Genomic DNA, 27,185 nt, shown 5'->3' on the forward strand with positions numbered 1-27,185 from the left:
ATCTCATCTCATCTCATCTCTGAAAACAAACGAGCCCTTAATTCCCAACCTATATAAATAAAAGAAAATAATAATTACAATAATAAATAAAAGCAATATTTAGTACAGGCTCTATTTAACTTATATATATGTAAGTCTAGTTAATTTTATCTTTTAAATTTTTTAAAATTATAATAAGAGTTAGTCTGCATATAGTCTCCAAATAGAGACTGCTCATGCAAGCCTATACAATTATGTTTAAAAAAAATTTAAAAATTATAATAATATATATTTTAAAATGATATTTCTTCCATTTTATCTCTATTTATCAGTGAGATTATACACGTAATTTTCCATTTAAGACTACAAATAAAATTTTTCTTATAATAATATCATTCTCAAAATGATATATATTTTTTCATTTAATGTACATGTAATCCCTATTTAGAGATTGCAAATAGAATTTTTCAATAAATAAAATAACAATAATACCCACACAACATATTTTATAATATGTTTCATAATATATGTTTTAAATTAAGAATATTTTTATAAAATAATATTGTTACTTTTATCAAATATTTTACTAAGTTATATTTTATTTTAAAATATAATTATGTAATATGTTATGAAAAGTAACGTGTATTTATCATTTTTCTAAATAAAATAGCGGGGTTTGAAGTTTCATACCACACCGTATCATTATAATATCACGTAAACGTACGTAAGAGAAGAAAACGTACTTTGGGAATTTTCTCACCGAAATTCTCGAGGATCCGTACATTACATTTGATTTTAATAAAAAAAAAGGAGGTACCGCAGTGGATGGAACGCCAACGTTTTTTGTTTGTATTCTTTAAGCAAAAACACACACATTAATGTTTCATGTTTGTTACAATAGCCTGTGTTATCTCTCTCAAACAAAAAAAAAAAAAAAAAAAAAAAAAACGAAAAAGAAAAAAACGCGTGTTATCTACTTTATTACAAAACTAGAAATTCAATATGGCTATGATATTGTGTTACAGCACATGTGTGCACATATGTATCAAGAATTTGATTTAAAAATTTGTTTTTTAACATATTAAACATGGTAGTGATGTACAAATATATTATATAAATTGGCATAAAAATATATATGAGAAGTACTACATACATAAAAAGATCTTATAAAAATAAATTCATAAACTTATGTAATGGCTTTATATGTTAGTTTTACAATCTAACATATTGTGTTACATACTGCATCAAGTCGCTTTATTTTATAGATTTATTTTTATGAGATTTTTTTATAATTAAAATATTTCTCTAAAAATATTTGTGTATTGAAAATTTTTATATCGAGTATGGTTATATGGTTTTATCCGCACTGGCCAATAAATAATAGAATTCTATCAATTTTATATATAAACAGTTATATAATAGAATCAATCATAATTTTATACACATGCGTCAACATGATTAAGGTTGGGTTTGTACAGTGAGTTGAGATAATTTGTGAATAATAGTAAGATGATTTGTAACTAATAGTAAAATTATAAATTAAGATGTTTTATAGAGTTTTGGAAAATGATAGAGAAAAAAATTAATAAAAATATTTTAAAGCTAAAATATTGTTAGAATATAATTTTTATTTTGTGATTTGAAAATGATGAATTTTTGTTTGTGTTTTATTGGGAAGTTTAGAAAGTTGTAATAATTAAGTAATGATTATATGAAAAAATTAAAAATTAAAAATTAAAAAGTACTTCATGTGTTTGTGGTATTTGAATATTGAAATATAATGAGATGAGATGAGATGAGATAAGATAAAAATATCTCTCTATCCAAACCAAGCCTAAGGTCCCATTTGGATAATGAGATGAGATGCGATAGTTTTAGATAAAGTTAAAAGTTTGATAAAATATTGTTAGAATATTATTTTTTAATATTATTATTATTTTAAAATTTTAAAAAGTTAAATTATTTATTATATTTTATGTGAGAATTTATAAAAATTATAACGTTGAAATAAAATGAAATGAAATCGTTTATCTATCTAAACCAAACGTAAGTGTCTAACTCCACCAAAAAGGTATAGAGTTTTATTTGCATTTTTATTTCTTAATAAAAAGGAAACCGTGTAAATAACATTGTCTGTTTTTTTTCTCTATTTCCTTTATTTATACGCTCTAACAACATTTGAGATACAAAATCATGGTCTGATTACATACCAAATATACTATTAATTTAAATATAAATAGGATTTTGTGAAATCTCTGTGAACTTTTTATGTCTCGTTTGGATATAAAAATAGTCTCAACTCATCTCATCTCATCATTATAATTTTTTCAAACTTTCGTACAAAATATAATAAACAATTCAATTTTTTTAAATTTCAAAACAATAATAGTATTAAAAATAATATTTTATTCAACTTATCTAAAACCATCTCATTTCATCTCACTATCGAAATTATATCTAATGAGCTAGGAAGAAAAAGAATAAGTGCAAGTGCGTGTTATTTTAGAAAAATTTTATAAATCTTTACACATTTTTTTCTCTTCAATGGGAACATATTTGAACCCCAAAATTATTCCATCTCTGAATTTTTTGAACAAAATAATTTTTAAAAAATCCAACAAATATACTAATTCAATAATATTTTTATTTAATTTATTCTATTTTCTTTAACAAAATCTAATAAATATATCTGTTCAAACTATTTTATTAGTATTTACAAGATTTTAATATAATATAGAGATGTCCAAACGTGCCTAATTTCTTATAGTTGACGGTTCTAAGATCGTGAACAGAGTTTTGAACACAATACTTCTTTATCTAATAATATTTTTATTTAATTTTGTTTTCTTTAACAAAACTCAATAAATATCTCTGTCAACTATTTCATTAGCATGTACAAAATTTTAATATACTATAGAGATGTCCAAACGTACCTAATTTCTTATAGTTGACTGTTCTAAGCTCGTGAACAGAGTTTTCAACACAATACTTCTCGAGTAATGTTAGGTTGCCGCCTAACATTGACCGCTGAACGTTTTGTCTAGGTAAAATTGAAATTTTTAATTTTTTTAATTTTTTTCTTTTCACATTTTTTTATTATCTTTAAAAATTTTTAAAAAATAAAAAAATATCAATATTCTAATAGTCATTTTTTAATTAGTAAGTAAAAATAAAATAAAAAAATACATCAACAATAAAAATGAAAAGGTAAAATGAGAGGATCTATTATCATTATTCATACTTCTTTATATTGGACGACACACTTGTAAAAAAATTAAAAAAAAAATCCCGAGAATTCGAGTATTTAGAGTGTGTTTAGATGTTGAAGTGAGTTGAGTTGAGATGATAAAATATTATTGAAATATTATTTTTTAATATTATTATTATTTTAGAATTTTAAAAAAATAAATTATTTATTATATTTTATATTAAAATTTAAAAAAATTATAATGATAAGTTGAGAGTAGTTCAAAATACAAACAAAGCCTAAACATTGCAAACATAAGTGAGTTGAGGCGAGGTTAGTGGCTACGCAAACGAGAGACTGGGTATACACTTTCCAAGTTGTGTAAAACCTATTTAGATGGAAAGAAAAACATAGGTTTGCCTATAAGGTAGTCACCTATTACTACCCTTCTATTATTTAAATGTATTTTAAATTTTTCTATCATTTTCTTTTAAATATTTTATTAATATCTTTAATCACTAAGAAAAAAATTAAAAAAATATATAATTTTATTAATACTTACTTCCTTAAATCTTAATTATTAAATAAAATTAAAAATTAAAAATAAATAAAAAAATAATAGATAAATAACTGTAAAATAATAATCCTATCATTATTCTTGCCTACAAGATATTACAAACCCGACCACCTCAAACGAAACAACCACGCGCGGGTGCGGGAATTCAAGGGTAAGGAAGAAGAGAGGAAGAGCATAAATGCCGTAAAAGTGCGGGTTGGTTCGGGTGGACTTGGGGCCTTATGTGATGGGTCCCACTCCCAGAGAATCGTTCCAATATTGAAGTCTTCTTGTGGAGAGCAAAACTCTGGGTTGGCATATAAAAATCAAAACAATCGAGCCAGAAAATTAGGAAAGCCAAAGCAAAGCGAAACTCTTCATCATCATACCGTCCTACACAATTCTTGCTACTATATCACTCTTTCACACACTCTCTCTCTCTCTCTCTCTCTCTCTCTGCTTTTTATTTGTTTTTTTTTTTTTTTCTTTTGGTATTATTCCGTTACTGTGGTTGTAGTTCTTTCACTATATAATGTCTGTCTAGTATAAATTCTGGCCTCTCTCGTTTTAAGGGATTAGGTTTCTTATATCCTGAGCTCGTCTCCAAGCTTCCAACATGGGTGGCGATAAGGGAATCAGTCTCGAGGAGATCAAGAACGAGTCCGTTGATCTGGTACTCTCTCTCTCTCTATCACACACACACACACTCTCTCACTATATATATCTGTTTGGTTCCCGGCAAAACTGACAGGATTAAAATGTTTTTACGCTTTGTTTTTGTTCTGATATACCAATGGATTCAATACCAACAACACATGCATGTTCATCATAGTGTTTGTTTCCTCAATATTTTTTTTTTTTTGGAGCTTGCAAAATTTGAGAAGCATTTCACGATCGTATGTATTCCTATTTGTGTTCTGGGTTTTGTGAGATGTTATTCGATTCTTTTGGGTGATGTAGATTTGGGTTTTCGTGAGGAACATTTTTGAGTATTTCTTTTCCACATCGGCCAAAATATGATTTCACTAGTTTTTATTTTTTTTCATTCAATTAATCCAGTGAATGCCAGCGAGAGATCTTTTTGTGTGTTAGCGGTAGTGCTGGTAATATTCTCAATCTCGACTTTAATTTCGAAATCGCAAAAAGATACTTCTTCCAGTTAAGGTACTCGGTGCCGTACGTATCGGCGATTTCCGTTTCGCGGCGTGACTTTTTTGTCTGTGACCTATCGGCGATGATCTTGTCGATAGATTGCATGAAGGACGGAACCTTTTCTAAAGCTACAGTGACTGCATCAGGTTCGTTCTGACACGTGACCCCACTTTTCTTGTGGGACCACGGACACGGCTTGGACGGTCCTGATGCCACTGTTTCTCTTCGTAAAAACGTTTCCATCGCATCACACAAAGTAGAATAGAAAAAAGGTCAAAAAAAAAAAAATCTGTTATCTGTGCACCCAATCACATGGAATCCGCGGCTTGACAACGCACGCTTCGTTCACGGAACATGGCTGTGTAGGGAATCAACCGTGAGGTTGTTTCCCACTTTTGTCATCACCCGCTACCTCAAGCGCGTGTTTGACACGGAAGGCAATTACATTGTTTTATCAATGAATTGATAGTCTACTTACATTAAAGAACCTTAGTATTACAAATAGTAAGTATTCTGTCGTTGCCTCTTTTGTTTATATCGTACTGGTCTGCTGCTCTTTCTCTCGTATTGTGTATCGTTGCGTTATTTTTTAGACTTTATAGTACTTCCGTGGTACTTTTTGTACCTTGGTTTATTATATTGTTTTTGGGTGAAAAAATTCAACAATCGGTTCGGTTCCCTAAGCAGCCTAGTTTTATACTGTGTTAACGAAAACAAAATGATAGGATCATTGCTCTCTTACTATCTATTTAAAGATAATTTTCACGTGATTCTCGTATCTTATAAATAAATCTATTAAAGTTGTTTATAATAGATTTCTTGGTTGGTTGATTTGTTTGAATTTGTTAATGATATATTAGTAAAATAAGCTTATGGAGGTGTAAAGTTTGGTTTTACCATGAAAACCAGTGTGGGTAACCCTACACTACTGTTCCAACTCAGACAGAGATGGTCCGTCGGATGTGAGCAAATTATAGAAAAATAATTGTTAGGTATATACTTTTCTATCTCTAGATTATAAGTATTTTATATATTGCCTTTCGATTTAACCAAACCGACATATTGTACGAACATATATAGTACCGCCTATTATTAAATAATACCTTTTATTGAGATGTGACAGTTAAGATATGTTTTTATTTTTTTAGATTAGTTTTTGTTTAAAATATATTTCATTTCATTTCGTTTAATCATTATAATTTTTTTTTAAATTTTTATATAAAATATAATAAATAATTCAAATTTTTTAAATTTTAAAATAATAATAATATTAAAAAATAATATTCTAACAATATTTTATTCAACTTTCATCTCAACTCATCTTATTTGAACTCACTATCCAAACCTATCAGACTAGATTTGGATATCAAGAATATCTCAAATATTCTAGAATACTATATTACTATTTATTATTTTATTATTACTTTTCACTTATTTTTTACTATTATTCATTACTTTTCACTGTTATTTAATATTTAATTATTACTTTTTCACTACTATTCACAGCTCTCCTCAATCCTTAATTTAAATGGTTAGAATTGGATAGAAGATGAAAAAAAAAAGTTGCATTGGTGGTAACAAAAGATCAATAGAAAACCTAACAATTACGTATTTACTTATAAAAAAAAAACAATTACGTATTTTAGGTTTTGTTTGGTTATATAAATTATTTCATTTTATTTCATCTAATCGATATAACGTTTTTAAACTCCTATACAAATATAATAAATAATTTAATTTTTTTAAATTCTAAAATAAAAATAATATTCTAATAATATGTTATTCAAATTTTCATCTTATTTAACCAAAGGATGAGGCTTTTTAATATTGCTATAAAGAAATTAATTTAGACGTGAATCTCGTAAAGGTGACCAAGAACAGCATGACGAGTTACAGCCGATTAATTGCACTCAAATTACGAGAACACTTTCTGTCTACTCATCTATTTATCATGAAGAATTATGAATATTGGTTGTTTATCATTAACAGGAACGAATTCCTATTGAGGAAGTGTTCGAGCAGTTGAAATGTTCACGGGAAGGTCTATCGTCCGAGGAAGGAGCCAACAGGCTTCAAGTTTTTGGACCCAACAAGCTAGAAGAGAAGAAGGTCCTCTACATAGCCTCTAATAGGATGACTATTGTTTCCTCTTCATTTTGCTGTTCTATCTTTTTCTTTTGTGTTGGTAGGCAATGATTTCATGTTTTTTCTAACAGGAAAGCAAACTTCTCAAGTTTTTGGGTTTTATGTGGAATCCGTTGTCTTGGGTCATGGAAGCTGCCGCTATTATGGCTATAGCCTTGGCAAATGGCGGCGGAAGGCCTCCAGATTGGCAGGACTTTGTTGGTATCGTGGTTCTATTGTTGATCAACTCCACAATCAGTTTTATCGAAGAAAACAATGCTGGTAATGCAGCTGCAGCCCTTATGGCTGGTCTTGCTCCCAAGACTAAGGTGAAAAACACATAATTAGAAACTTCGTGTGCTTAAGCTAGTTTTACTCTCTCTCTCTCTCACGGGAGTTTTTGGCATGATTGTTTCTTGTGGCGATATGATGCAGGTTCTGAGAGATGGTCGATGGAGTGAACAAGATGCTGCCATGTTGGTTCCTGGAGATATTATCAGCATCAAATTGGGAGATATTATTCCTGCTGACGCTCGTCTTTTAGAGGGTGATCCGTTAAAAATTGATCAATCTGCTCTTACTGGAGAATCCCTTCCTGTTACAAAGAACCCATCAGATGAAGTATTTTCTGGATCAACATGTAAACAGGGTGAAATAGAAGCAGTCGTGATCGCCACTGGTGTCCACACATTTTTTGGAAAAGCCGCACATTTGGTCGATAGCACCAATCAAGTTGGGCACTTCCAGAAAGTTCTCACTGCAATTGGTAATTTCTGCATTTGTTCGATTGCTGTTGGAATAATCATTGAGATTATTGTCATGTACCCAATACAACATCGCAAGTATAGGGATGGAATTGACAATCTGCTGGTTCTCTTGATTGGGGGAATTCCCATTGCCATGCCTACTGTTTTGTCTGTCACAATGGCTATTGGTTCCCACAGACTCTCTCAACAGGGTGCCATTACAAAGAGAATGACTGCAATTGAGGAAATGGCTGGCATGGATGTTCTCTGCAGTGACAAAACAGGGACTCTAACCTTGAATAAGTTGACCGTTGATAGAAATTTGATTGAAGTGTTTGCGAAGGGTGTGGAGAAAGAGCATGTTATCCTTCTCGCAGCGAGGGCTTCTAGGACTGAAAATCAAGATGCCATTGATGCTGCTATTGTAGGGATGCTTGCAGATCCGAAAGAGGTATGATTCGGAACCCTCTGGTGTTGAATTGATTAGCATATATAATTTTTTGAGAATCATGATGTATGTCTATGTGATTGTTAATTCGACAGGCGCGAGCTGGTGCTAGAGAGATTCATTTCTTTCCATTCAACCCTGTAGATAAGAGGACCGCTCTTACCTACATTGATGATAATGGCAATTGGCACCGTGCTAGTAAAGGTGCTCCTGAGCAGGTAACATGGTTTTTCACATTTTGTCTTAAGTTATAAGAAACCGTTTACCCAATAATTATTCATGTGTTTCTATTCTCTTTAAAAATAGATCATAACCCTTTGCAACTGCAAGGACGACGTTAGGAAAAGGGTTCATGCAGTGATTGATAAATTTGCTGAACGCGGTCTTCGATCTTTAGCTGTTGCAAGACAGGTTTGGTCCAATGCAGTATTTATGTATATCAAATTCTGGCATTCGTTGAATAAAAAATCTTACTGTTGCCTTTCTGAATTTTGTCTCCAGGAAATACCTGAGAAAACAAAAGATAGCCCAGGGGCACCATGGCAGTTTGTTGGTTTGTTGCCTCTCTTTGATCCTCCCAGGCATGACAGTGCAGAAACCATCAGAAGAGCACTTAACCTTGGTGTGAATGTCAAGATGATCACAGGTAGATCTGATTCAAACACTTGTCCTGTCCCCTTTATACTAGTATTTATTTTTTCTTGCTTTTTCATTGCTTAAGATTTATACACATTTCTCTCAATTTCCAGGCGACCAGCTTGCCATTGCCAAAGAAACAGGCCGAAGGCTTGGAATGGGAACAAATATGTACCCCTCTTCTTCATTGCTTGGACAAGACAAGGATGCTTCAATTGCAGCCCTCCCGGTAGATGAGTTGATCGAGAAGGCTGATGGATTTGCTGGAGTTTTTCCGGGTACGTATACGTTTTTATATTCTCCTTTCATCCCCCCTGTTGTGTTCTTACTCTTTTCGGATGAACTAGGTTTAATTATTCTTCAACTACATAGCTGGTTTCCATTGTTGAATGCCCGCAATATAGATTCCTCATTCCCTTTTTTATGTGAACATGAACTGTTTTTCTATGTCAAATTCTTAATTTTACCTAACATTTTCCCACATTCTAACTTTCCTTTGAAATCGGTAGAACACAAATACGAAATTGTGAAGAAGCTGCAAGAGAGGAAGCACATTTGTGGAATGACAGGAGATGGTGTCAATGATGCGCCTGCTTTAAAGAAGGCAGATATTGGAATTGCTGTTGCTGATGCTACTGATGCTGCTAGAGGTGCTTCAGACATTGTCCTCACTGAACCTGGTTTGAGTGTCATCATAAGTGCTGTACTGACCAGCAGGGCTATTTTCCAGAGGATGAAGAATTACACAGTTAGTTACCTTTCATCATCTTTGATTGCTGATGGTTTAAGGTTCAGTTATGTTTGAGAGGTGTCTAAGCTCACTTATTTTGTTTTCTTCCTTTTCAGATATATGCAGTTTCAATCACTATTCGTATAGTGGTAAGTGTACTAATAATTTGAATTATAGTAGTTACACTGTAATTTAGCAAGTTGATCATAGATTCTAATACATTTACCAATTATTCTCAATCTGGCAGTTTGGCTTCCTGTTCATTGCTTTGATATGGAAGTTCGACTTTGCACCATTCATGGTTCTAATTATTGCCATCCTAAATGACGGTAAGACATGTTCTAAGCAACTGCGAATCTGTCTCTTCATCCATTGCTAACTTAGCAGGATCATGAGTCTGATTTTACTATCTCTAGGCACAATCATGACAATATCAAAGGATCGGGTAAAACCATCTCCAATGCCAGACAGCTGGAAGCTGAGAGAAATTTTTGCTACTGGCGTTGTGCTTGGAGGTTACTTGGCACTAATGACAGTGATATTCTTTTGGGCTATGAAAGAAACCAACTTTTTCTCGGTAATTAATTATATATGCTTTCTTGCTCTTATTATTAAATAAACTTTAATTTCTCTGTCGCCACCCACAATCCTTGCATGTGGAAAAAGAAAAAACTAAAACTAAAGCAAAGACATTGCCCCCATTTCACCTCTTTTGCTGATTGTACCTCCTTTTTTGCTTATTTGGTTGATATGGTAAACGGCGAAGAGCTGGGAATTTTATCCATCAACCATACCATAATTTCACAAAGTCGAAAGTGTCTATTTATTTCATGTATTTTTCCTTCTATCTTTTTCTTTTTCAATATTTGTAATCTTTTATTTGGTTGAAATTTCCACTTCCTCTCGCATTATTTGAGGCTCAACGGATAAAAGTGAGAGATAATGGAGGACTCTGAGAATATGAGGATGGTACTGGAACTTAATGGAGTCTAATCAATTTTCATGATTTATTTACCATTTTTTTTAAATGCAGGACACATTTGGCGTGAGGCCATTAAGTGGCAACGATAGGGAAATGATGGCAGCCTTATACTTGCAAGTTAGTATTATAAGCCAGGCCCTTATTTTTGTCACAAGGTCTCGCAGCTGGTCCTTTATTGAACGACCTGGACTTCTCTTGCTCACTGCTTTTGTACTTGCTCAGCTGGTAAGTATTTAATCTTTTAAAGATCCCTTTCTCTTTTCTAGTTCTAGATGAAACTTGCCTTGTCAAACTTCATCTTGGACAAGAGAAATGATATTTACAATTTTAAGGTGTATAAACTTCACACTCATTTTGAAAAAATAAGTAAATTTAGGACCTATATGAAAATATTATTTTTTTTAATAGTAAATATTACTTTTTTCAAAATGAGTGCACGAGATTTATATATCTTAAAATTGTATTTAATATTACTTGATTACATTTTTTTTGTAACTTTTTCTTTCCAAGAAATTAATACTTTCTAGGCTAACTATATTGGAGTTAGCTCAACATTTATTTCCAGTAAACCAGTTAGTGAAATGGTTTATTCTCTGTTTAACACAGTAACTGTACTGTAATTTGCAGGTAGCTACCTTCGTAGCAGTCTATGCAAATTGGGGTTTTGCAAGGATAAAAGGAGCTGGGTGGGGTTGGGCTGGTGTAATCTGGCTTTATAGTATTGTAACATATATTCCCCTTGATATCCTCAAATTTGCAATCCGCTACATTCTGAGTGGGAAGGCCTGGGATAACCTTTTGGAGAACAAGGTATGATTCTGAATCATTATATTTTAAATGCTAGGCCATATACCATTAGAATCATCTGTCTTATTTCTGCTCTAGGTTTCCATTTAATTGTTTTCTGATTCCCATGCATAACAGACTGCCTTTACTACAAAGAAAGACTATGGCAAAGAAGAGAGAGAAGCACAATGGGCAGCTGCGCAGAGGACCCTACATGGTCTCCAACCGCCTGAAACCAACAACCTTTTTGCTGATAAGAATAGTTACAGGGAGCTTTCAGAGATAGCAGAGCAAGCCAAACGACGGGCAGAGGTTGCAAGGTAAGCTTGTAATTTTTGTTATATCTAAGAAAAATTCGTTTAATCTGCGAATGTCATTATTTTCTTATACAAATATGATAATATTTTATTCCTTTAGTGCTAAAAATAACATAAAATTGGATTGGCAGGCTAAGGGAGCTACATACGCTGAAGGGGCACGTTGAGTCAGTGGTGAAGCTGAAAGGATTAGACATCGATACAATCCAGCAACACTACACAGTTTAAAGAGCTCATAGAGTCTTCCTTAGAGTGAGATCTCTAAAGTGTGTCAGTGTCGTGTTCTCCCAGAGAAAGCCGACTAAGATGAGGAAGAAAGCTTAGAACTTTATCTTTAGTTCAGAGTGATTATCCTTTTGGTAAAATTCATATAGTTACTTTTCCTTTGTTATCTATAACAAGTGAAAGAGGAAGGGCACTATTCTCTTTTGAAGCCAAATGATATCATTTGCACAGCTTCTTTTTCTTCTCTCTCTCTCTCTCTCTCTCTCAAATGGTTTGAGTCTGCTACTTACAAGTTGGTGTATAAATACATCCACTTAATTGTGTCGGATCAGCACCATCATGAAAAATTCAGAACACAAAGATACCATAATGATAAGATAAAAGGTTCAAACAAAGTGCAATATGTTCTGGCATAGAAATATTACGAAGAAACAAATATCATCTAGTTCAGAATAGCGCAATTCACCTCGGTTTCAAGTCCTGTACCCCACTCGTCCAAGCTTAGCAGTGGCAGCAACATAAGCCCCTCCAGAGACAAAAAGATTGACTAGCGGTGAATTGGCCCTTTTGCCGAACGTTCTTGTTCATGTTATCATATGTGGGAGGATTGGGTCAGATTTCTTAAAACTCGTTAACTTTCACAAAATTTCTCATCTCATCTCATCTAATCATTATAATTTTTTTAAATTCTCTTACAAAATAAAATAAATAATTTAACATTTTCAAATCTCAAAATAAAAATAATATTAAAAAATAATATTCTAATAATATTTTATTTAACTTTTAATTTTTATCTCAATTTACCTAATCTATGAAAACAAACGAAACTTTAGATACTTTGGCATTTGCCTGGTCAGATGGATCAATTTAGTATGGTTCGAAATTCACATACGTGGCATTTGTACGCAAGCAATATAATTGCTAAACTCATTTCCAATTGAAAAATTCTACTCATCATACTTTCATCACACCACATAATTTTATTTTTATTTTCTTTTACCAAATGTGTGGTATATAAATGATGAGTAAAGGAACTCATTTAGTTTAAGAAGAATAAAACAAATTTTAAAATTTAATAAAAAAGAGAAATGAATAAAAATAAGTATGGTGTGTAGTGTATGTGAATGATGAGTAACAAAGCTCAAAAAACAAAAACAAAAACAAAAACAAAAACTTCCAAACTATAGGCTAAAATACATCTTGTATTCTCCACTCTATAGCTATGATATAGCCATGATGATAGGACAAAAAACAGCGCCTTCTCATCATTGGATCTAAAATCATCTAAGAATGGGAATCATTCCAGGAACAGACTGACATGTGATCACTATGAACGATATTTGATATACAAATGAGAATGGTAGCAACACAAGGTATATATTTACAAGAAAACCATGCGCTCATCTTTGCTAAAGCAATGGCTAAAGCCATCCCCGCCAGTTTCTGCTACAGCTTTGTACAGAATCGCTAACTGGGACTCTGATGATGAAATATATGCTGAAGTTCTCGAGACAGTTTTAACACAATCTCTGCAAATGCTGAAATTGGGAAGCAGAAAACAAAACCAAGAAAGAGAAAAAAACTGTTAAGAGTTCATAGGATACATACGAAGGCAGTAACGTACAAAGCATGGCAAGAACTAGAAGCAGATAAGAAAAGTGCCTTCGGAATTTTTCAGCAAGGAAAAAAAAAAAAAAAAAAAAAAACAACAGCTGCTTTGAAATTGTGCTGGAGATCAACTAATAGTTTACCCGGGAAGGCAGTGGGATGAGGGAGACCTCGGGTCTTATTGGCAGAAATAAACCAATACAGATGAAAATGTGTTTATGATTTGGAAAAAGTTACCACCTTGAGGTAAGCTCATGGTTCGTAAGGCATCCTCTGCATATGATAAGCGTGCAGGAATTTGGTGACTTCCCAGCACTCCACTTTCCTTTCTGTTTAGAGTTGCTGCATTAATGCTATTTTTCTTGGATGGCCAAGCAAGCACTCTGATTCGATTAGGAAGTACAGAGACAATATCTGCATATCTAAGACTTACTGTTACCTTGCTGCAACAAGAAAACCGTAATTTCAGCATAGTAGGAAAAAAAGAAAAACAAAATAAAAACAATCTTCCAAGGAAGCATCAGATTTAATAAAGCAGCCTATCCATTCCCTGAACCATAGTAATGATCACTGAATCATAATGCCAAAAAGACTATTCTCAAAGAAAGTACTTGATCCATGTTTAGTTTTGCAAACCCAAAAAGAACAACTATCACATCATAAAATAAAACAGTGGACAAGTAAAGGCAAAGGTAATTCACTATAGGAATAAAGAAAATTGGCAGTAGTACAATTAGATCAACTATAAATCTGGTATGTTTGCCAAAGAGAAAAGGATACTGTTTAGGAAACAAATTGAGCAATCAATTTATCAACCAATATATAAAGATCTGGGTGTTGTTTTGCTTAGCTCCAAGGCCCCATTTGAAAATTCAGTTTTTAGTGGAAAATACTGGGCGTTTGCACCAACTGGTCCTTTGTATTTATCCTCCATAATTGAAGGCCAAAAAATTGCCTTGACCCTGTAGGGCACAATCTCTACGTATCAACTAAAAATAGACGTCCATTCAATTCAAGAGACTAACGAAAATCTGACTTCGAATGACCACTTCATATAATGGGACTTTTATAATCAACTATAAGTTACACCTCATACTTGTTAGTTGTTACATTAGGTATCACTCCAAAAATCTTGCCTATCCAATCATTAACTTAACAATACTTGTTCTACCATGCATATGAAGTGGAATAGCCACCAAGACCATCTAGGATTCAACTGATAATATTTCAGAAGCAAATGAACTGCAAGCTGGGTACCAGAGAGAGAGAGAGGACGCATGAGCATGAAATCACATCCAAGTGATTTTAACAAAATAATAGAATGTCGGAACAAATACAAGAATAAAATTTACCAACCAATCAGAATCATCTAGTACAAATTCAACCATGTGGTATGGAAGGCTGTGATACAATTCTCTAATTCGATTTCCATACAACTCCTTGATAAGCTGGACCTGCATGGGATTTGGAAAAGCAAGAATAAGAAATAAAACTCATCATTGGCAGAATAAGTATATAACAATGCAATTGTTTCAACACAAGGACCGGGGAAAAAATAATTAGAGCAAGAAAAATATTTCCACTATACTATCTTTGTGAGCAACATCCCAGCATGTCATGCTGACAATTAGTCTGAACTGAAAAACTATTTTCAGCTATAATTGTTATTTCAATGCTTTGGTCTTTTGTTCCAATTATTAATTTGACCCCTAATCCCCCAGTCTGTCTCAAATGCTATCACTGAACGAGGACCAAATCAGTGCTATGAATGATCTGGAAAAGGAACAAGTACTTCAGAACTGATCGTACAAAAAGAAATCCTGCACAGCTCTGATCTAGCATAACACAAACCCATGCAGACCCAAATGGCTGGCCAACATCATTGTGAATATGACAATACTATACTGTTTACACGTACCAAAATCCTACCTGTTCCCGCCTATCCACGTAAGCCTGCAAAAGTTCTCCGATGTAATCTATAAATTTCTGAAAGCAAATAATTGAGAACAATATTTACAACAAATTATAGTATTATAAAGTATCAAGTCAGCAACTAAAAATGCAGGCAACCAACCCTACCATGGCATTGGAAGAAAGAAGATCATTTTCAGCTTCTCGTATTGGTAAAAAAAAGGGAATTGTGTGCTCAAGGACAGTCATCTTTTCAAGAAATGATTTGCTTTCGAGCACACAATGGTAAAGCTCACAGGGTCCTCCTGCAAAATTACAGAAACCAACAAAATGACTTTCCAAGTACTTAAGCTGATGGTGATATCCACAAGATCAAACTCACATACAAGACTAGCCACAATGAATCAACCCTGTCTTCACACGAATCAGGAATCCTATGATTTTGTGTTATAGTCAATAACATTTCTGGTCTATGGGGTTAAAGAAGTTAAGTTTCATAATCAACACATTTGACTATAATGGTGGCGATACATACTTACCTTGAAGAAAACTTAATTCTCAGACTTGTCTATCGCAAGGGATATTATTTCTTGGAAAAAGCCATTATAAAAAAGGGAATAACTGTGACATGAGTCTCTTCAAAATTAACAAAGGAGGTAATATTATGGTAAAAAAATTTCGTGGAGACTTTTTTAAAAAAAAAAAAAAAAAGGTTTTCATGGAGAGATTCTTATATACCAATACAGATATTCAAATTCAGCAACTTGACAGCTTTGACAAAGTAATCCACTCACTTTCTTATTTTGTTATTTTTATGTCCTATGTTAAATGACTTCATTCAAACGGCTTTACTTTTCCATTGAATACCATTTGGAAAAGACTCCCTTGAGAGCGGCTTTCTTTGTGTAGATGCCTGCACTATGGGCGGAATAGGGAATCCGTGGATCATCTTTTACTCCATTTTGATGTAGCTAGCTCATCAAGGCAAGTTGTACTTAGTCCTTTTAGACTAATTTGGGTGATGTATAGATAGGCGGCTGATCTATTAGCATGTTGGAAAAGACTTTTGATAATCATCAAAGTGTCACCTTGTGGAAAATGATCCTAATTTGTTTGATGTAATGCACATGATGGGAAAGAAATGACCGGAATTTTGAAAATAGCACAATGACCGCAAAAGACCACAAGGCTTTCTTTTTGAGTTCCTTTACCATTGGGTAGTGGCCCACTTATGTTTCTCTTAACTTTAGCTTCTGGGATTTTCTTGATCTTTTTTCTCTCTCTCACTAAGTGTATCTGACGTATACTCCTGATATACTTTGGTCCTTGAAAATGTCTTTGTTTCTTTTTCTTGATCATCAGTACAACTTAGCTTACTAATCAAAAAGAAAGATTTAGGCCTCGTTTGTTTTCACAACACATCTCATCTCATCTAATCATTGCAACTTTCCTAAATTCTCACACAAAATAAAATAAACAATTCCACTTTTCAAATTCCAAAACAATAATAATATTAAAAAAATATATTCTAACAATATTTTATTCAATTTTCAACTTTTATCTCAACTCATCTCATCTCCTCTTATCTTATCTCATCTGCGAAAACAAACAAGACCTTAACCTCTATTGAGCCATCAACGAATGATGAAACCAAAAATATATAATGAAGAAAAAAAAAAATTAAACAGAGAAGACAATGCTGGCAATTTATTACTGTGAGACAACACAAATGAATAGAGATGCTCCAGCTATCAACCCATGTCGAACAAAATGCCCAGTAATCTCATGCGTGCACTTGAAATAATAATTGTCGTTGGACTTCTAACTATAGCAAGACCATTACATTGCTAGAAGATTTCAACTAGATCACTTCAACGTACCTGGAAAAGATGTCTCATATTGTATGCCAATTCTTGCCCCTTCTAGACAACAAATCACCTGCTCACAAGACAACAAAATTTTGGCCTCAAACACGACAACATTGTAAATTCAAAGTTAAATGGATAATATGGTCAAGTATCCAATGTTTACTTCCCAAGGATAATACTGTATCAAAACACATAATTAACACTCTCTTTGTCACATGTATCAATATACTTGTTGGGTTATGCCCATCAATTTCATCAATAAATTTTTTGTCTACCAATCCAAAAAAAATGTAACTATATCACCTATATACCCAATTTATATTAAGAAATGAATATAAAAAAAACCTTTCGTTAAATTTCTTTACCTCTTTTCATTGTTATTTCTCTTCTTTTCTTCTTCTGCTTTTTGTTGTTAGTTTATTCTGGTTCCAGCGTTGTGTGGTAGGAGGTGGTATTTGATGGAGTGCAGTTTTGGGGTGGAAGCTAAATCTTTTGTGTTTAGAAGGAAGGGGGGTAATCTTTATAGTATTGTTGAAAAGTGCAGGAAATTTATTAAGGTTCTCTTCCTTAGTGGTGATGCAGTGATTTGGACGGCTAAGGTGGTTGAGGATTGTCTGAGTTTTTCGGGTAAGAACTCTTTTTTTCAGACCAGAAGGGAGGGTAATAGAGTCTTCCTAATTCAACTCTCTCATAATTCTTTTGGAAGATTTGTTAAAAGTGATTGAGCTGGGTGAGGGTAAGGGGAAAGGAATTATTGTAGTTCCTGAAGGGAGAAATGGTTGTGGCTGGTCTGGTTTCGTGAAGAAGGCACGTGAGATTGTTGGGTCTAGACTTTCTGCTTTGGTTCAAGGAAACAGAGGTGCTTTTGGAGATAAGAGGGAGAAAAGTTCTAGAGAAACTCCTTACTTAGTTGCTGCTAAGAAACCTGCAGTTGTTGATGTTGGTATCAAAAGTAGGAGTGATTTGGTTGAATCTTCAGGAAGAAACAAGAAGGAGGTCTTGAAGGAGATGAACAGTCGTAGGATCTCTTTAGTAGAGGGTGACAGTTGGAGTTCTGAGATGTGGAAAAAAGTGGGGGAAGTCGAGGGGTCTCTCTGGCACGTACGGGCGGAATTAATGAGTTGGAAAGATAAAATTGGCTCCTTATTATTTTCTGTAGATGAGGGTTTGGGTCTATTGATGGACTTGGGTAATGTGAAGTGTGGGCCTAAGGCTGATAAGCCTTCTGAGAGTAAGTTTGTTGGGCCAAATAGAGGCCCAAATGGTAAGTCCTCATTGTCAAAGGTAATTTATCGATAGAATGGGGCTGGGCTTCATCCTTCGGCCTTCTTACAACCCTTCAAACCCTTCCACCCTACCAACAGATCCACCACATCTCTAGACATTACCCAAAGTAATCCTGTCCAACTCAAAACCTCATTCCACAAGAATCTTGTCACTTCGCAATGAAGAAAAAGGTGATTTACTGATTCTCCATCCCTTTTACACACAACACACCAATCAGCAATAAACAGACCTCTCCTTCTAAGATTATCAGTAGTCTATACTTTACCCAAAGAAGCCGCCCAACAGAAAAATGCAACCGTAGAGGGAACTTTCACTTTCCATATACTTTTCCAAGGAAAAACACAACTACTAAGGCTTGACAAAATTCCGTAATAAGAAGAGACTGAAAACTTAGCATTTCCTGCAGGAATTCACTCCATACTATCCTCTCTTTCAAGCACCAACTTTGAACTGTAAAGTTTAACCAGCAGAGCCTTAACTTCATCCACTTCCCAGTCATTAACGTCCCTTGTAAAAATAATATTCCATTCAACCTTCTTGTTACTACTGCAGTAAGAATCATAAATAGTTGCATTATGATCCCTGGCAATTCTGAAAAGGGTAGGAAATTCCAGTTTGAGTGCAGTATCCCACACCACAGATCATGCCAAAAGAGAATCCTCTTTCCATCTCCCACCTTCAATCTGAAATTATTGGAGAAGGAATCCCATCCTTTTCTAATAAATTTGCACAAACTAACCCCATAAGCTCCACTAGCTGCATTAGTACACCAACCTCCCCACAAACCTCCACATTTCACTTCTATCACATTTTTCCAAAGGGCTTTACTCTCCAATTGATATCTCCAAAGCCATTTCCCAAGTAAAGTTCTATTAAAAACCCTTAAATCTTTAATCCCCAAACCACCACGATCCAGTGGTTGACAAACCTTCTTCCAACTAACCAAGTGAAACTTCTTGTCCTCTCCATTGCCTCCCCATAAGAAATTTCGAAATAAACTCCCAATCCTCTTTTCAACACTTGCCGGAAGAGGAAAAAGAGAGAGAAAATAGGTGGGCAGGTTCAACAAAGTGCTTTATGAGAGTTAGTCTTCCCCCCTTAGACAAGTAGATCCTATTCCAACCCGCTAACCTCTTTTCAATTTTTTTAATCACCCCATCCCATATGTTGACAACTAGCCCAAGATACCTCAAAGGCATAGAAGAAATTCTGCACCCCAGTAAATTAGCCAAGTCTGATAAATTCTGAACATCACCCACCAGAACAATTTCAGACTTCGATGAATTAACTCTTCACCCCGAAGCAGCTTCAAAACACAGCAAAAGTGCTCTTAAAGCACGAATATTATCCGAATCAGGCTCACTAAAAGTCAAAGTGTCATAAGCAAATAACAAATGAGAGATCTTTAAACTATTCCTAGTCTCATTACCCACCACAAAACTGGACAAAAAATTACCCTCCACAGCCTTCTCAATCATTCTACTCAAAGCGTCCATAATCATAACAAAAAGAAAGGGAGAAGATGATTCCTCCCTGTCTTATGTGGTGTATTTGGCTTGAATGAAATGGGGAAGCAAAGATAAAGAACGCTCATTGGGAGAGCTTAGGGATTTGTTCTTGAGAGAGCTTAGGGATTTGTTCTTGAGTACTTTGAGTTTTTGGGTTAAAGCTTTTGTAATGGAGGATAATTTTCTGCATTTGTTTTAGGTTTTCTGGTGTTAGTTTCTTTTCGTTTTTGGAAGTTGTAGGTGTTTCCTTTGTATACATCCTGTGTACTTGGGCTTATGCCTATTTCTTTGAATAAAATTATTACTTATCAAAAATAAAAATAAAAAAACCTTGAGCAAGCTTGCAACTAGCGACGACTTTGCCAAATAGTGCATTTTCCAAATTTTAATATTACACTAAAGAAACCCTCCTGTTTGGTGCTCCCTACTTTTGAAAGCCATGTTATTCATTTTGTTCCAAATTCACATTTTTAATTTTTTTTAATAAGTTTCCAACATTGGGAGTAAAGTGGACAAGCCAATGGAGAAACTAAATTGTCTCTTTTGTTAAGGAGGATGGTTCTAGGGTGGAACAACCCATCTTCGGTAAAAGATGAAATTGTTGGCTTCATATTATCAACTGTTTATATGGCCCAGATACAAAGTGTGCTATAAAATAATGCTAACAATTCCTCTAACGTTCTCTCCTTGTCTTCAAACGTCCGCGCATTACGTTCTTGCCACAAGCACCACATGATACACATTGGAATCATCCTCCAAACTGCTTTGATTTGATTCATTCCTCCAATGTTTGGCCAGCTGGCCAGCGTTGCTACCACATTCTCCGGCATCACCCAAGCCATCTCTACTCTGCTCAATACCTCATGCCATAAAGCCCTTGCAATCTCACAATGCAATAGGAAGGTACACGGTAGCATGCTCTTTTAAAAGTGTATCAGATAACTTTTTGTGGGCTTTTGCAGGTGTATACGGTCCAAACTTAGATAGTAATAGATTCTTGTTGTGGGAAGAATTAGCCGGAGTCCACAGTTGGTGGAACCTCCCATGGTGTATAGGGGGAGATTTCAATGCTACTAGATTTCCGAGCGAGTCCTCCGGAAACAGAAGAGGGCGGCCAGCTATGGTGGACTTCTCTGCATGCATCTCTGACTTGAATTTGATAGATTTGCCTCTTGCTGGGGGCCCTGTCTCATGGGCTAACAATCAATCTTGGTCTCGGTTGGATCGTTTCTTAATTTTGCCAGAGTGGGAAAGTCACTTTCCAGATGTATGGCAAAAGCACATGCCACGTATGGGGTCGGATCATTGGCCTATTTTGCTAGACTGTGGTGGCATTAGAGGAGGTCAAAGGTACTTTAAATTTGAAAACATGTGGTTAAAATCTGACGGTTTTGTTGAAAGAGTAAGGCAGTGGTGGTCATCATATCAACTTCAGGGTACCCCTAGTTTTATCCTTGTCGGTAAATTGAGAATGTTGAAAAGAGATTTGAAGCTGTGGAACAGGCAATCTTTTGGTGATCTAGGGGAAATTAAGAAAGGTAAGTTGATGGAGATTCAGGAACTTGAGATGCTCCAAGAGACCAGACCTCTCACCGCGGATGAAGTAGCTCGGAAGATTCTGTTGGATGCGAAGTTAAGAGAGAATTATCTTATCTGAAGAGACTTATTGGCGGCAAAAGTCAAGAGCATTGTGGCTCAGGGAGGGTGACCGAAGCACGAAGTTCTTCCATCGAGTAGCAAATTCTCATAGGAGAAACAACAATATAGAGATGATGAAAATTGTAGGTGTCGAGTGTAGAGAAGAATATGCTATTCGTAACCATGTAGTTGGCTTTTATGAGCAACTCATAACTGAACCTGCGAATTGGAGACCATTTCTAGATGGCTTGGCGTTTGACTCTATTGGACCGAGTGATGTGTCGCGGTTGGAGAGGGACTTTGAGAAAGAGGAGGTTGTTGAAGTAGTGAGGAAAATGGCTAAAGACAAGGCACCAAGTCTGGATGGGTTCTCTATGGGTTTCTTCCAGGACTGCTGGGATGTTGTGAAGGAAGACATCATGAAGGTGTTTCAAGAACTCTTCGTAGTGAAAAAATTCGAGAATACTACATTCCTTGCACTAATTCCAAAGAAGGTGGGGGCAAACGAGGTAACAGAGTTCCATCCCATTAGCTTGGTGAGTGGAGTTTACAAGATCATCTCCAAAGTCTTAGCAAACCGGTTAAGTGAGGTGGTGGGGAAGATCATTACCAAGCCCAAAAATGCCTTTATAAAAGGTAGGCAAATCCTAGATGCGGTACTTATTGCTAATGAATGTCTTGATAGCAGAATGAAGGGAGGCACAACAGGGATCATTTGCAAACTAGATATGGAAAACGCATACGATCATGTCAACTGGGATTTCCTTCTTATCTTCTTAGGAGATGTGGTTTTGGAGAGAGGTGGAGAACATGGATCCATTGGTGTATTTCAACGGCGAAATTTTCTGTCTTGATTAATGGTAGTCCAACAGGTTTCTTCCATAGTACATGTGGTCTAAGACAAGGAGATCCGTTGTCTCCTTTGTTGTTTGTTATTGTGATGGAAGGGTTAGGCAGGATGATTTCGGCCTTGGCACATAATGGCTTTATGGAGGGCTTCTAAGTGGGAACCCTGGATAGGGGGATCATGGATATTTCTCACCTATTGTTTGCAGATGATACTCTTGTGTTTTGCAAACCAGATTTGAGTCAGGTGCGTGCGCTAAAGGCATTGTTGTTGTGTTTCGAAGCAGTTTCTGGGTCAAAAGTGAATTTCGACAAATCCAAATTGATACCAATTGGAGTGGTGCCAAATGCTCAACAGCTGGCCAATACGTTGCGTTGTAAGATAGCCTCTCTCCCCTTGACGTTTCTGGGACTTCCATTGGGGGCAAGAGCACGGTCACTCTCTTTATGGGAGCCAGTGATTGAGAAGATCGAAAAGAGATTAGCAAGTTGGAAAAGGATGTATTTGTCGAAAGGTGGTAGGCTCACTTTGATAAAGAGTACACTTTCTAACTTACCAACCTATTTGCTCTCATTATTTCCTATACCAGCTAGTGTGGTGCATAGAATCGAAAAACTTGAACACGATTTTTTGTGGGGCGGTTTGGGAGAGGAGTTTAAATTTCACTTGGTCAAGTGGGAGACCGTATGTCGTCCTATATCCAACGGTGGCTTGGGCATTAGAAATGTAAGGACTTTCAATCGGACGTTACTTGGCAAGTGGCTTTGGAGATATGGGAAGGAACCCAATACCTTGTGGAGAGGGGTGATTGGGTGCAAATATGAAGACAAATAGGGGAGTTGGAGCACCAAAGAAGTTAGAGTTACTAATGGAGTGGGCCTGTGGAAACATATTAGAAGAGGTTGGGGGGTTTTTCTTAGACACATTTGTCTTCAGTTGGGTGATGGGTCCAGGATTAAATTCTGGAAAGATATATGGTGTGGCGATAATGCTTTACAAGACCGTTTTCCCTCACTATTCCATATTGCTTGTGCTAAAGAGGCCTCAGTGGCGAATGTAATTGGGATGGTGGGTAGTCAAGTTTATTGGGATATCAGCTTTAATAGGGCAGCACAAGATTGGAAAATGGACAGTTTTGTTGATTTTTACAGCCTCTTGTATTCTGTGAAGCCAAGTAATCAACAAGCAGACGGTTTGGGGTGGTTACCCTCTCGGAGAAGTGTTTTTTTCGGTCCGTTCATATTGTAAGGCTCTCACCCAAGAGCCTAATACTCTGTTTCCGTGGAGACGGCTTTGGAAGTATAAGGCGCCTCCCAAAGCTGCTTTCTTTGTGTGGATAGCAGCATTGGGCAATATACCAATAATTTGAGGAAGCGGAGGGTTATCATAGTAGATTGGTGTTGCATGTGCAGGGGAGGGGGAGAGTTGGTAGATCATCTCCTATTGCATTGTGAGATTGCAAGGGCTTTATGGCATGAGGTATTGAGCAGAGTAGAGATGGCTTGGGTGATGCGGGAGAATGTGGTGGCAACACTGGCCAGCTAGCCAAACATTGGAGGAATGAATCAGATCAAAGCAGTTTAGAGGATGATTCCAATGTGAATCATGTGGTGCTTGTGGCAAGAACGTAATGCGCGGACGTTTGAAGACAAGGAGAGAACGTTAGAGGAATTGTTAGCATTATTTTATAGCACACTTTGTATCTGGGCCATTGCTGTTGATTTTAATGGCATGGCCCTTCATGATTTTCTTGTCTCTCTAGCGTCCTCTTAGTCAGGGCTTCCTATTGTATATATTGGGCTAGGCCTATTCTTTGAGCAATATAGTTTTCTTACTTATAAAAAAAAAAAAAAAAAAAAAAAAATCACGCAAGACCATTATTTAGCTACTCCTGCCCCTTAGCCAGCTTGTGAGAAAACAACCACCATGGGCATGCAGATCACATTAACCAATTCCAGGGAATAGAATATGTTAATAGCAAGGAATCTTACCTTACTCCCAACTTTATAAGTTGTTTTTTCCTGAAAATGAGGACCAAGCACCATGTTTGTGTCCCCTGGCATTGTCTTTCTATCTGCCTCCATGTGAACCTGATAAAACCAGATCAGTTATATTAAGCATTTTATCATACCTGGCAGGAAACATTGAACTGCTACAACATAGATGATGAGAGATCAACAGTCTCTATCATCTAGTTCTAACATCCATAGATTACATAGAATAATAGGAACTACTTAAAATATTCATAACACAGCCATACCCGCTCCCTTATTGTTGCTAGTAGCCCATCATTCCATTCTTCACCATTTAAACAAATCTCTACCAAAAAAAAGTTCAATTCTTAGTTACAACATGGCAAGATTAGATGTGCTAAAAAACATACCAGACATTGAGAGAAGCTAGGTATTACCTATCATCTTTCACACAAAGCAACTAAGGGCAAAAGCATTAACCAAAAATAAGTGTGAAATATTACAACCAAACTACCTTCAGTTTGAGAAACACGGGCAGCATCAAATTCTTTTTGTAGACGCTCAAACACCATCTTGTCGGAATCCCTATTAAAAATCAATGATTTCATCACAACTTCTAAAATATTAGTCCATAAAGCATATAGTATTATGAGAACGTATATCCATCACAACCAATAGAATGTACGCATCAATTTTAAATAAAAGTATCTGACAGTTTCATAGCTCATTTCACTTCGTAGAAATAAAAAAGATCTAACAGTTTAAGAAGAGTTGAGTGTCATTTTACATCAACAACTATTTACATGAATGAAGCCTTCAAAGTTCCTGAGAAAACTGTACCTAGAGAGACGCTCAGTTAATTCTCCATGCCTTTTTAGAACATTTGAAACTGTCATGTAGGAAAGACTAAAAAGTATTAAATTCTTCTTGAAAACTCATGGGAAAATAATAAGAAATAAGTGAGACTAGGTACATTTTGCTCGTGTTATCTCCAACCGAATATCTTCCTCTTGCATAAAGTTCTGTTACAGGGTAAGGTATGATTATAATTTCAACAAAAAATATGTTATTACATAGCGAAAGCAAGAACCACCCAATATAAGAAAAATCAGCAACTCACTGGAACAGGATAATGGACCAAAATACCAATACTCATCATCTCCGAAAATTACTAACACAAAAAATGCACAATTCCAATCATGAGAAAAACATCATCTAATAATTAAATATAGAGATAGAGTCCACCAGAACAATCTCAGAAGGATGATAGAATACAAGCAATCACAAACTACATATTCTATAAAACTTGACAATCTTCCACGAAATGCTGCTACAGGAATTGCAATGTTTTAGATGGACTTAGAAAATCATATCTAATTCACAAATCATGATATCAATCACACATATTTGAATACTTGTATAGTTCCCATTCTTCCATGGGCTATTATTCTTGACATAGCATATTCTTCTAATCAAAGACAAAAGTTTCTAAATTCAACTCAATAGCTCTTCTTTCGGATAGAACAAGCGAGTAAAGGGGAAAAAACATTTAGGCATACAATGGAAATGGATAATGCTAAAATATTCAATTTTTATCAAGCTGTTCGAGCTGCTGCACAGTTGCACACATTTAAATCCTCAGTGCATAAACAATCAGATTGAAAATAGAAATAAGAATACTAAATTTAAAAACAACAAGAAGAACGCAACAATAACGATAGCAATTGAATAAAAAAGATGACTGAATGAGTATAGCAAAGAAAAGCATTTTTCTTTTAAAAGGAGCCATTAGGTATTTTGGAGTTGGAAAAAACACCAATTTCATCCTTCACAGTACACACACAACCATAGTGGATACTGCTGATTAGTAAATTATACTCTGTGTCAACTAGTTATAATAACACTTGCACACAAAGATGTGGTTCGTTTCCCATGGAGAGGCAAAATCAACACAAATAAATAGATATATTATACTCTCTTTCTTTTTCCGCAAGTATGCTTGTTCTTCGCAACCAATATAAACATAGTGCCACACAATTATGGATACAAATACTAAGAATTGTGGATTAGGGATAAAATAAAATAAGAAGAAACGACCTTACGAGAGGAAGAATCCACAAAATAGGGATTCTTTCTCTGTCTCTTCCTCAGCGACTCTTCAACGTCGCTATCCATTCCTCTTCTGCGTTTCAGAGAGAGACAGAGAGAGAAAGAGAGGGGGATTGCCGAATTATGTCCGATTAGATATCCCCGATTGACCCACCCGAGCTCGAACTCGATGCCGTAATACGATTTGGAGCCTGCAGAGTCGGGCAACCCGGGCCCATACATAAATATGGGCTCGGTTTAGATCTTTCCAGTTTATTATTGTTTATAGATTCTATTTGAATAATTCTACTTATTATTTTCATACATCACACATTATATTTATTTTAAATTATTTTTTTATTTTTTTTATAACAAGTATGTGATATATGAATGATAAGTAGAATAATTCAATTAGTTTAATAAGAATAAAATAAAATAATAAAAATAATAAATAATTTTAAAATATGTAAAGTATATTATGGTATAGGATGATGAGTAGCATTTATCGCAGTAATTATATGGGAAGCCCATTGAGCTTATAGAATTGGAAATCTATCTTAAATCGTTATCAAATCTATCACATAATTAG

General features: G+C 35.0%; 2 protein-coding genes across 6 annotated transcripts; one reads left to right on the plus strand and one right to left on the minus strand.

The window, feature by feature from the left end:
• Positions 1–198: 198 nt before the first annotated feature.
• Positions 199–26,807, minus strand: LOC121263557. 5 transcript variants are annotated; one of them, XM_041166514.1, is made up of 12 exons: positions 26,606–26,807; positions 25,482–25,530; positions 25,349–25,397; positions 25,023–25,093; positions 24,796–24,854; positions 24,527–24,625; positions 17,268–17,325; positions 15,556–15,692; positions 15,406–15,462; positions 14,833–14,930; positions 13,717–13,919; positions 13,030–13,406 (listed from the first exon to the last, which is right to left on the minus strand). In XM_041166514.1, the coding sequence occupies exons 1-12, from the start codon at positions 26,681–26,683 to the stop codon at positions 13,336–13,338; spliced, it is 1,029 nt and encodes a 342-aa protein (XP_041022448.1). In that variant the 5' UTR covers positions 26,684–26,807; the 3' UTR covers positions 13,030–13,335. The 5 variants fall into 5 exon arrangements, with proteins under 5 accessions (XP_041022450.1, XP_041022448.1, XP_041022452.1 ...); XM_041166516.1 differs by lacking the exons at positions 13,030–13,406; positions 13,717–13,919 and adding an exon at positions 199–209 and having other exon boundaries at positions 14,734–14,930; positions 26,606–26,789; XM_041166518.1 differs by lacking the exon at positions 25,482–25,530 and having other exon boundaries at positions 26,606–26,785.
• LOC121263554 (plasma membrane ATPase 4) lies at positions 4,045–12,098 on the plus strand. Its single transcript, XM_041166509.1, has 16 exons — positions 4,045–4,395; positions 6,864–6,983; positions 7,091–7,327; positions 7,434–8,195; positions 8,288–8,410; positions 8,499–8,603; positions 8,694–8,838; positions 8,942–9,106; positions 9,338–9,576; positions 9,675–9,707; positions 9,806–9,887; positions 9,975–10,135; positions 10,592–10,765; positions 11,168–11,350; positions 11,465–11,646; positions 11,775–12,098. Exons 1-16 carry the CDS (start codon positions 4,339–4,341, stop codon positions 11,869–11,871), a joined length of 2,865 nt encoding a protein of 954 aa, XP_041022443.1. The 5' UTR covers positions 4,045–4,338; the 3' UTR covers positions 11,872–12,098.
• Positions 26,808–27,185: the final 378 nt, after the last annotated feature.

The sequence above is a fragment of the Juglans microcarpa x Juglans regia genome, chromosome 4S, assembly GCF_004785595.1.
Source record: "Juglans microcarpa x Juglans regia isolate MS1-56 chromosome 4S, Jm3101_v1.0, whole genome shotgun sequence".
Classification (NCBI taxonomy): domain Eukaryota; kingdom Viridiplantae; phylum Streptophyta; class Magnoliopsida; order Fagales; family Juglandaceae; genus Juglans; species Juglans microcarpa x Juglans regia.

Coding starts and splice junctions, on each gene's coding strand:
- LOC121263554 (XM_041166509.1), top strand. CDS start 4,339: ATGGGTGGCGATAAGGGAATCAGTCTCGAGGAGATCAAGAACGAGTCC. Junction 8,196..8,287: donor TGCTTGCAGATCCGAAAGAG/GTATGATTCGGA, acceptor TTAATTCGACAG/GCGCGAGCTGGTGCTAGAGA. Junction 9,577..9,674: donor AGAGGATGAAGAATTACACA/GTTAGTTACCTT, acceptor CTTCCTTTTCAG/ATATATGCAGTTTCAATCAC.
- LOC121263557 (XM_041166514.1), bottom strand. CDS start 26,683: ATGGATAGCGACGTTGAAGAGTCGCTGAGGAAGAGACAGAGAAAGAAT. Junction 25,531..26,605: donor TGGATTCTTCCTCTCGTAAG/GTCGTTTCTTCT, acceptor ACCCTGTAACAG/AACTTTATGCAAGAGGAAGA. Junction 15,463..15,555: donor TTCTTTCTTCCAATGCCATG/GTAGGGTTGGTT, acceptor ATTTGCTTTCAG/AAATTTATAGATTACATCGG.